Below are 12022 nucleotides of genomic sequence, written 5' to 3'. Positions count from 1 at the left end.
TTGAAACCAATACAGACTTAAACTGTGATTCATCGACTGGCCACTAGGGACAGGCTCCAAAAGAGAGCAGAATCTCATTGAGTCCCATGTTAAAATGCCCAACTTTACAGGAAGAAAAAAAAACATGTTTACTGCCTGGATCAAATTGTGGTTTTGGTCTATACAGCTAATTTTGCCCTTCATGACAACTCTGAGGGGGGTGAATTTTTTTATAACTCATCCATTTAAATTATATTAAGCCTTAAAGTTCTGCATAATTAAGGGCGTGGTCACTTGAGTGACAGGTGAATTGACAGATGTGCGTCCATGTAGATACGTTTTTTGGTTAAAAATTTTGTTCTTGAGATTTACTACAATGACAATAGGTATGCCAACAATGGATAATATATCAACATTTCATGGATTTAAAGCTTTTGTGGACAAAAAGTACTGTTTTTGGTTTTCCAATGAACACTCATGGACATTTTACCCAAGTGCCACGGACTGGATTCATCTCGCGATTGCTATTTCATTATAAAGGTATGAAATCCCTTTTGATTTTTCATGTTGTCATTTGCACACCCGACACAAATTAAAATAACTGGTGGTGGAGCATCTATATCGTTTTTCAGCAATAGTGAAAAAGTAACCCAATTCTGTGGGAAAATCATGGACTTGGCAACACACACAGTCATGCTTAGCCTGTCATACGGAAGCAAACATGGAGGCCATTAAAGGAAGTGATGACGCAGCGGAAATTATGCGCAAGGCAATAAAATAAAGACGATGTGACAAATGAGAGCAGAGTTTTGCTTGTATTATATAGCTGACTTTGTAATACTTACAAGTTCTGACACAACAATGTCCTTCTACTGACTACCTTTTGCAACTATCTTGATAACGCTGGGTATGTAAAATCTTTGAATAGACTCCCATGAGCGCAGAATGTTGATCTCGAGTTGAAAAAAAATCATGAATTCCAGATTCTGTTCACACTGCGGTCGCATTACACAACATCTGACGTTCTGAACTATCCAGGGTTGCCAGGTTTTCACAACAAAACCCGCCCAATTGCTCCTCAAATCTAGCCTAATCGCATTTCAGGGGGGGTCCCACTGTAAAAATCGTGTTCAGGGGGGTAAAATCCGTGTTTTTGGCAGGGCTTTCCTGGTAAAATTTGCATTCCAGGGCTAAATATCACGTTTTTTGGGGTCAATTCAACCCGCGGACATGAAAAAACAACCCGTGGCAACAGTGTAAAAGTAACCCAATTCCACAGGAAAACCAAGGACTTAGCAACACTGACTGTATCAGATTTAGTACCACATACAGTATGGAAGCGGAATTAAAGAGATCAGATTCAGTGTGGTTGATACTGTTCACACTGTCATGGGGAAAACAGAAATGAGCTACATATGTGAGCAAAAAAATTACATTTGGGCCACATTTACCTGCAATGTGAATATAGTCTATCGGTGATCGTATTCAGCACTGCTCACACAGAAGTCACTTTCAAACAAACCTGATTTATGTTGGTCAACACGCCAATTTAAGTGACCAACTTGAAGGAATTTGCGAAATCTGCATGAGGAAATGTTCGCCCTCACGCAAAATTCCCTGGATTTTGATTGAAATGGCCCGCAAAAATTCGCTGAAAAGTCACATTTACTGCTGTTCGTTGAATTCTCACAAGCAAAATCCAGTAGCCTAATTTTAATAGGAATCCTCTCGAAAATTTGCATTTGAAAATTTTATTTGGTGCGTTGACACACACAAAGCTAAATTGTTTGAAAGTGACTTCTGTTTGAGAATCGATAATCAAATTTTTTTTTTTGCCTACGGAATTTCGTTAATGTAACCTTACCTGAAAAACTGTGCATGTGACAGAACCTAAATGGTAAACTATTATAAACCATTTTTGGAGTGTTTTTAGACAACAGTAATCCTACCTTAGACATGACTCATGTATGATGGCATCACTTATGTTTATGTTTACTTGTGTAATTAAGTTTGTGGATGCTGGAATGCAGGCCACCCTGTGTTATTGGAAAAAAAACAGCACTGCTTTTCTTTCAAACATAAAGGTCAAGTTTAAGTTTGTTGAAAAATGACCTTTTTTTACAGAGAGCTCTTGAGACTTTTGAAGTTTGTTATCCTACAAACCTGAACTGGACCAAGCTAAATGACCTTTTTAGATCATTATAAAGAATAATGAGGAAATGCAACGTGTCTTAGTTTATTTCCAACTACTTTGTGATTGATTTACGTGATCTTTTGGACAATAGATGTATTTCACATGTATTTCTAGCAGTCTACTCACCATGCATAATAATACAGTGTATGTGGGGGTAAACTAGCTGAACTTGCAGAAACAGGTATGCCATTTAACGGTGTACAGTCGCCCTGAGGGACTCTGCTACACCTTCAATTTGACAGCAAAATTCAAGAGATCTTTATATTAGTGTTAATGAATAAGTTCCACATATGAAACAAAATGATATGACTGCAAGCCATTATCTTTTCTTTTTTCTTTGTGTTGCTCTCTTGGCATTTGCATATGCAAACATGTTTGTCATTGTGGTTAAATGAATGTGCATTTTTCTTTGGTATTGTTGTTAACACTATGATGTAGGCTATGTCCATATAAAAGTAATATATATATATATATATATATATATATATATATATATATATATATATATATATATATTATTATTATTATTTTTTTTTTTAAGTGTGTAAATATATATATATATATATATATATATTTACACACTTAAAAAAAAAAAATTATATATATATATATATATATATATATATATATATAATTTTTTTTTTTTTTAAGTGTGTATATATATAATATATATATATATATATATATATATACATATATATAATATATATATATATATATATATTTTTATTTTTTTTTTTTTTTTAAATATATATATATATACATACACATGATTCATGACAGCCATAACGTCAGTCAACAGAAGAATATGCAAATTTAAATATATCAAGAATCCTGATTGGTGAAGAAGTCATGCAATAATGAAATATGCAAATTGATCTTTCCGGTCTCTGTACCGTCTGCTGAATTGTACTTGTACAATGTACATTTTAAATGAATACAGTAGTTCACTGAACACCATCGCTGAGTGTTTTACAAAATAATAATAATAATAAGTTAGGTTAAAGTGTCACTGATTCAGTGTATGTAGAAGCGCTCCGCCTCCCCTCATTAGTCACTACAGCTGCTCCGAACAACACACGAGTGAGGCTGGAGTCAGTTGAACTCACTGCGGTATGGAGCAGGACACCTTTATTTCATCAATGACACGAACAGGGGGAGTACACATGAACTTTGTTAACATTATTTGAGATGTTATAATGACAGCAGAGTAACTAAACAAACAGGAGAAGGTCGTAAACGGTGCCGGAGAACAACCAACGCACAAGAGGTAAAGCTGCTCATTTACTGTCATTAATATTAAGGACAACGTGTAAACTTTTGTCAGTGAATACCTTTACGAAGTGCTGCAGTTTGTCTCTCTTTTCTAAACCCATTTTTATCGGAGTGCATTACTTGTTAATTTTTTTGTTGACAGTTCACTATTTATGCTACACATACCGTTTGAATAGGATTGTATCAAACAACTTACATTAAGTACAAAATGGATATCAAACATTCCCAGTACAATATTAATACGAGGATATTCTTTTAAAATGTTATGATATGTAAAATATTATGTATACAGTGATGCAATAACTGTATCATGGTTCCACCACAGTACATTTTTGTAAGAGTTTGCTTCCTAGGCAGCATTTATGGGCATAATAGATGGTGACAACCTGGTGACATTTTAGTTACAGTATCTATCTATCTATCTATCTATCTATCTGTCTGTCTGTCTGTCTGTCAGTCTATCTATCTATCTATCTATCTATCTATCTATCTATCTATCTGTCTGTCTGTCTGTCTGTCTGTCTGTCTGTCTGTCTGTCTGTCTGTCTGTCTGTCTGTCTGTCTGTCTGTCTGTCTGTCTGTCTGTCTGTCTGTCTGTCTATCTATCTATCTATCTATCTATCTATCTATCTATCTATCTATCTATCTATCATCTATCCTTATGTCTGTCAATTGATCTGTCTGTCTGACTATCTATGCCTTATGCAATGAATATATGCCTTTACAAAAACTACTGTGGTGGTACTATGGTATGACAAAATGATAAAGTACTGAATTTACTGCATTTACTTGGTCGATAGATTATATTGATTGAATGTTATATTTATTGAAGTCTTTGAGTGACAATAAAAATATGTGCTTGACAGACAATAGTAACTGGGATAATTAGTCACATCACATAATTTTCATCTCTGTTTTTGTTTCTGGAAGAGGTTCCTGCACTTTTCTATTGTGTTGGCTGAAAGGATGTTGGTCTTCACGCTCTGCCTGTACTTATGGTCCTGGCTATCATCCATTCATGGTCTGGAGTTTCGCTATCATAACAGCGTGGAAATGGAGCAGTACCTGAAAGACATCAACAGGACATATCCTGAGATCACACATCTACACAGTATCGGCCAGTCTGTTGAAGGTAAAACCACTGTGGTGCAGCATTTTTTTTGACAATATTTTTCTATATTTGTCTTCTGTAAGTTAAATTCTTCTATGTCCGTATGTGTTCCTGCAGAAAAGAGCACACAGTGTTGTATAGTTTGAGGGCAAGCATATGGTGACAGATGAATGCAACAGGTTTGAACTTATTGCCTGGCTGTCCATCAGAAAGCTTATTGTGCAACAAATATCTTTATGAATCTACAAGCAGCAGTACAGTGTGCCAAGTCAGACTTTACCAAACTTTGGATTGGAACACATTAAACTGGGAAACAACTTCTCAATGAGCTAGCTTTTTTTTTGGTTCATAAAACAGTCATCTAATTTGATTAGCCTGATTATACAGTCCCTCAACACTGGAATTTTTCATTGTTTGCATCGTCTGTGCATGTCAGTCTGTTTATTTTGCTGTGGTCACGCAAAACGTCTGGCACACTTTTGTTTAAGATTTAGATTTAAAAATATAGCCAGGAGGTACATTACGATAAAATAATAATAACATATTATTGATGATAATATTAAATAAGATTATAAACATAAAAAGATAAATAAAAACATTAAAATGTTTACAATAAATAAAATATTTTAAAATATTAACACGTTTTACATTATATATAAGATTACATCTTTTTTATAATATATATATATATATATATATATATTATATATATATATTATATATTTTATAATATATATATATATTATATATATATATATATATATATATATATATATATATATATATATATATATATATATATATATATATATATATATATATTACATTTGTGCAAATAAATTTCACTAATAGATATTTCAGATTAATTAAATAATATTCCTTATAAGAAAGACATGGAATAAGTGAAATAGCCAAATAAAACACTTTTGAAACAAAAAAGCAAGATTTGATCCTTAGTAAATATTTGAAAATGTGACCAAAAACAAGCTGAATGAGGACATTTATTAAAAAAAAAAAAAAAAAAATGAGAGCATTCTGCATGTAGCCATATGACGTCAGATGCTGTAATGCTTTTTTAAAAAAACATAAATTCAACATATAACTAATAAATGCGATGCAAACCTGCAGCTTTAAATTTTCTGTATTCATTGTACATCTTTAATGTAATTCTCAAGTCAGACTTTACCAAACTTTGGATTGGAACGCAAAATGTTAAACAATTTCTCAATGAGCTAGCTTTTTTTTCTTGTTTATTACATTGGCATGTGTATGAATGGAAGTCAATGGAACTATGGAACAAAAGGCTTAATGTGACGCCCCTTTAGTGGTGCGGATATTCTGCAACTTGTACGTTTGTTTGGCGACAGCAGAGATCGTCTTATTTTTGAGAGATACAAGGGTCCGTGGCTCGACCATTAGAGAAAGCATACCACAGCGTTAGCAGGAGTTACGCTTTCATTTGCTAACCCTGCAGGCTTGCCCTCAAATGGCTTTGGCTCTACAATTGGAGAAAACACAATGACCGGTTTGGATCGTATGTGCCTTGATAACCAATCACATTACAGCCTTGACGTTCATACCTGTAGTTGTGTGATAGTCAATCACTGTTTACAGATACCTTAAAAATGAATGAGAAGTGTTGTAAACTGAATCCTACCTGTCACGCAATTGACCATTCGCAAAGACCCGCCCCCTTTAGTTACTGTTGCTATGTCCGACAAGCCATGCTGATCTCTCGTCACACATCATGTTCTCACGCAGTGAAAAATACATTGCGGAGCAAAGAGGACACTGACAACGCATCGACAGACAAGACAGAGCAGGTTACTTTTGATATGAAACAAAGTCTCAAATTTTGTCATTTTTAAAGAAATTCGACACTAAATACCATTTTGTGGCTCTTTAATGTGTCGTGCAAGATTGCTGTAGCGCTTCGTGAACCGATCATCTCTTCGCACCAGTTAACTTATAGCATCAAATAAACATGAATGAACGTAAGAAGGAATGTTGTTTCAATCGTGGAAAGATGTCAGTACACACCGTTTTTCAAGTTAAAGCAGAACTAAGTAACTTTTTTTACCTTCATAAATAGTTTTCTAAGTCCTTAAGATGGTTAATTGACTTGTAGTGGTGTGTTTGAGGCGAGCACTAACCCCCTCTGGCACACCTACACCAGAAAACAGCAATTGCAAGTTGAGCTGCATCGACCCGAAACAATCTCGCCTCATGTTCACGCGAGAGTGACAAAATGCTTTACGGTAATTCAAAAACAATGTATATATTATGACTTTATAAGACAATTTCGAAAATTACCCACCTCCATCGAGTGTACTGTATTTGCAAATTACCCACCTCCTCTTTCTTGTACTGTATTTGCAAAACTACTGCGCTGGCGAGTGTTGTAGTTGTTGTAGTCCAGAGCTGCGCTTGGAGTATTTATGACAGTGTCATTCACTCAAGGAAACTGTAGGGGGAGCTTCGCGAATCTTGCTTAGTTCTGCTTTAAAGTCCACCCATGTTAATTTGTAGGGGTGTAAATCAGAGAGTTCATCGCGATACGATATGATATCGATTCTGTCAGCCAGCAATACAATATTTGCCGATACCTCAAAAAATTCCACGATACGATTCGATACGATTCAGGGCTATATCGATTGATTAATCGATGTTTAGATATTATGTGCCAGGTTTATACAATGAGTTATATTTTTATTAACTCACAACTACAGCCAAAATTGATAACATTAACTTTTTTTATTAATCTCTCTTTTTTTTTTTTTTTTTATTACACACCCTCTATCCCAAATGGGACATTTACAACAAAAAAATTAGTTTTTTTTTTTTTTTAATAAATTAAAAATAGTATTTATAACAGAAATAGTTTGTAGTATTTCCCAAGTATTACAAATGGAACTGGCAAAGTTTACAAATAACGTGGGATTTCTTTGCCTGCCCATCTGCTTTTAGAAATACAAAATGTTTCCAAACCCATGATTTGCGTCCTACAGCAGGCACAAACTTTTCTGCATCTGTCTTTTCGCTGCTACAATCACTTTGTTGCTGCATCGCATTCGCAATCTGACACGCAGACAGACTGTATGGTGAGAAAACGAAAATGCGCGCTTTGGCGGAAATGCGGACGTTATGTTAGGTTGTGGAGGGTGTCAAAATAAAGGTACCTCATTGATATTATAAATCTGGCATCGATGCATCGTATCGTTAGATGTTTGATCGATGCATCGATCAATATCAATGTATCGTTACACCCCTATTAATTTGCTAACTCCCCTGACTGCTATGTTAGACAAAATAGCATATTCAGTGTTATGATTGGTTAGATCGCCTGTCAGTCAAACTCCTGGCGAAGGGTCAATTGTCCGTGACTTCTCTTATAAAGCAATGTTTTCAATGTAAACTCTAAAAATAGATCAGTCCAAAACCAATGTTTAAGAGCAAACATGTTGAAGATTAGTTGATAGGCTGTTGATTCATTAAATAAGCCGTTTTCCCACAAAAGCAGTTTATTCAGTGTAGTGAAGCCTCTCCTCCATTGACACCTATTCAAAAAATGGCCTCTGGTCTCCTTCCCTGCTTACCCAACCCAATCTCACGGCAGTTTGTATGGATTTTACGAGGTGACTAATTCGTACAACCTCACTCGTAACAATTTGTAAATTTTTTGCTAAATGGTAGGTATTTTACGAGTTGCTAATTTCGTATGAATTTGTAAGAATACCCCTAAATCTACACGTCACTGGGGTTTAGACACATCGTATGAATTCGTACAAGTGAGGTCGTACAAATTAACCACCTTGTGAAATACATAAGAATTGGTAGTAAGATAGCGTTTGCTTTTTTGCTAACCTTGGAGTCTTGTCTTCAAGTGACCTTGGCGACAAGTTTTAGTTGATCGAGTTTCGCACAAACAAATTGCAATTTGTACATTCTACGTATCATGTTGCTCTCAGACAGTTTTCATTGCATTTAGTCTTGTTCAGTTTTGACTGGAATGCATCCCAGACCACCTCCTAAGGTGGTTTGAGTGATCAGATTTAAATCCGTCTGGAATACGTTTTGGAGGGCGTTTAGACCTGGTCTTTTCATTATCGAATAGCTATCCGATCAGAGAAAGCGCATGAAATGACCAGGTGTAAACAGGCCCTGTGTGTGAAGGCCTCCTAGTTTTATTGCAATTCCAAGAGCATTCATGCATATTGAAACCACAATGCTTTCAGTCCTCGAAAGAGTGAATCACCTTAGGGTGATATAGCCTACTTGGATTTTAATAATGTTCAAATTTGTTTAATCTCACTTTCTTATCAGAGAAACTGTTTTGTTAATTTAGTGACTTAGACATAACATCTGATAAGGATCTTGGCCTCTGACCGAACTTCACGTCTTGTAGTTTCTATGCGCCAAATACAAAAACAGTTGAAGTGTAGCAAAGCGGTTCATATCAGCGGCAAAATCCAGTGAGATAACACAACTCACTTGAACGCTTGTTTCCCATGGTTCTGCTCAGGTGCTTGGAAAGACCAGCCAGTTTTACTCTATTACCCCAACAAAAGGATCTTGGGTAGCTTCAGTGCCATGCTTCAAAGGTCTTTCTCTACTCCTATACGGCCATACTGAAAGAATGTTTTGAAGCAGGCTGTATTGTCTGGGGATGTTTGAAAGGATAGTTTGCTCATCCCATTTGTTATTTGAAAGGGAAATCAGAGCAGCTAAAGATTTGCTGTTTTTCCACAGACGGTCAATCTGACAGTGTTAAACAGAGCCGGTAAATACTGCCCGCACAGAAGCACAATGCAGCTCCTGTGCTGAGAGATTGGTATAACAAATAAAGCTGACCTTTGATTTGCATATGGGTGACAGACAAGACAGTAGTTTTTACAAACTGTTTCATTAAGATTTCATGCTTAATGTTAAGGCTTTTTCTTATTTTAGTGTTGCTCATCCTGGTCCTGTATGACAGTGATTCCCAACCAGAGATCTTGCCCTGTTTAAAGCATACAGCTTTACCACTTTTAGAATATTAGCCTAGTAATAAAAATATTAGGCTAAAGTAAAAAAGAAAAAGAAAATTCAAAACATTTCTTGTTATCAATCTAGCATTTGTTTGAAATTGATATCTTTTTGTAAAAAAAATGTAAAAGTCATTACTATCACTTTTGGTGTATTAAATTTGTCCTTGCAGAACAAAAGTATTAATCTTACTGGCCCCAAACTTTTGAACGATAATGTGTATATAATTGTAATATATTTATATATTTTAAAATTATTTATTCTTAATGCATTTTAATGACAATTCATATTTTCATTCCATGAAAATCTCCCAGTCAGTCAAGCCAATATTAAACAAAATGTTGTCAGTTTGAAAGGAATAGCAATGTTTGTTTTTGTTTGTTTAATGATAATGGCCAGTTTTTATTATAAATGAGAATTTAAAAGTTTGATGTTGATTAAGGGTTAAGACCAAACTGAGTGATAGAACCACTTCCTGCCATTCATACCCTGTTTTTCCTTTTAAAAACGTAATTTTTTTTGAGTTACTGTGACCGCCTAGCTCACGGCTATGCTTTTTAGGATTACAGAGTGATGGAGACATTGGCTTATCTTTGGTGAAGGTGCTGCTAGTCCGTGACATTTTAAGTTAATTCGGTTCGTGGATCAGGTTGCTCTTTTGACTTAGCACAAAACCATCATTGAGTAGAACACATCCGCTGCCAACTCTCTCTCCCTCTCTCCTTTCTCTCTCTGTATTCTCCATCTGATTTAGATGCTAATATCACGCTGTACACATTCTCTCAACCTCTGTTTCTGTAAGGGTGGTCCTCCGTATGCTTCAGACCAAATCTCGTTTACTTCATCTCTAGACAAGCGGAGTGCCCCAAGGCTGACCCTTGGGCCCACTTTAGTTGATTAAAACCTCAAGTAAACCTCTGCTTCCCCCGTTAAAGATCTCTTTCTACTAATGCAGGTAGTGCCCAAAGCTAATCCAAGGACACCGCGGTACCATACAATTTCATTTAGCTGATGGAGTCGCACTTCAAGAAAGCAACCCTTAATGAAGTTGTTCCCATCTCCTTCATCTCTTGGGAGCCCTTGTTACTGGCTGATTGTAAAGCCCATTTCTTCAATCACTTCAGACCTCAAAGAGATGGTGTAGCCATTGTGCGCACTTGCCTTGTCAAGCTAACCCCTTGTCCTAATCCCACTGTGTTGCCTATTTAAGGCCAGGAAATAAGAAACCCGAGCTGACTAGAGGTAATCTAGGACACCAGCTGCTTAGCCTGGAAGACCGTCCTTGTTTGTTGACTGCCCTGTCTCGGCATAATCAGTGTTACAGTTGCCCACCAGGGTAAGAATGAGGGGTGGAGGCAGACTATGATTATCTCTGATGTAATATTATGTTTCATATGCTTGATTAGTTGGGCCTAATTAGCTAAAACGCTTGTAGGGTGATTATCAACCCAGACAAATGGCAGTTGTCATTTGCCAACATCGTTGGCTTAATCAAGATTACACTACAGAAATCCTTTAAGCATTCATAATTCTGAACATCATTTTGTCTTGTTTGATAAACAGCAGTAATTGGATTTCAGTTTTGGTAGGAAATGAAAAAACAAACTTTGTCATTGGAGGAAGTGGCATGTAGTGGCTCTTATGATTTGTGTAATAGTGCGGTTGAGACTTTGTAACCTCTGTTGAAGTCGGAATGAAATGAAATGGATGTAGTGACAAATGTTTTCTTATCGTAACTACATCCGAGTATAACAGATTCTCGAAAAAGTAAAAAATGTACTTGGTTCTAGAGGTGGCCTTTATGGCAAAAATATATCTCATCATGATTCTTTGTTGGTTATGTAAGACTTGGTTGGTTTGTTACTGAGCAGTACAGTCATTCCCAAAAGGGAACTAATGCATATAAGGCATGTGCACGCAGAAAACTGAAGTTTGAACAGAAAGTTTAAAAGTTAGCAGGGTTTTAAAATACATGCAAATAATAAACTTTGATGATGATGATAAAAATAGAGATATTTATAAACCATAATAATAAAAAAGCAACTGATTTTGCACTGAAGCACAACACTAATGATCTCTCTGTAAATGGAGATTGTGGACCATCTAATACATAGTCTTTAACCTTGACAGATGACAGGGGTGAGGTTAAAGCAGATTAAATGATTGAAGTCCTGTCATATTCACCGGAAGGTCCACCGGAAGGTTTAATTTCATTAAACATTATGTGGTCAAAACAGTTTTAAAAAAATGAAACACATCATGGCTAAATTGTTCACAATAAGATAGGCTATAACTTGCATTTACAAAATAAATGGGGTGAAATTTCATCACATGGTGATTGTAAGGAGTCAAATTTAAATCTCACAAAAAACACATTCAAGATAACTCCTACTCTTTTGTTGCTTTGGGAAGAAAAGTCCAGCTGTGTTAATAGCAGA

The 12022-nt window shown here is 35.7% G+C and overlaps 1 protein-coding gene across 4 annotated transcripts in view; it reads left to right on the top strand.

Moving 5' to 3' along the window:
* Positions 1-12022, top strand: part of cpm (carboxypeptidase M) — a 51722-nt gene that overhangs the window by 457 nt on the left and 39243 nt on the right. For 3 of the 4 annotated variants that reach the window (XM_067392250.1, XM_067392253.1, XM_067392252.1), the window contains exon 2: positions 4381-4580. In XM_067392250.1, the coding sequence (XP_067248351.1) occupies positions 4381-4580 (200 nt within the window). Of the gene's footprint in view, positions 1-3133; positions 3444-4378; positions 4581-12022 lie in introns of those variants that run through there. The other variant, XM_067392251.1, reaches the window with a different exon arrangement.

The sequence above is a fragment of the Chanodichthys erythropterus genome, chromosome 8 (assembly GCF_024489055.1).
Source record: "Chanodichthys erythropterus isolate Z2021 chromosome 8, ASM2448905v1, whole genome shotgun sequence".
Lineage (NCBI taxonomy): Eukaryota > Metazoa > Chordata > Actinopteri > Cypriniformes > Xenocyprididae > Chanodichthys > Chanodichthys erythropterus.
This window is presented reverse-complemented; position numbering and strand designations above follow the sequence as displayed.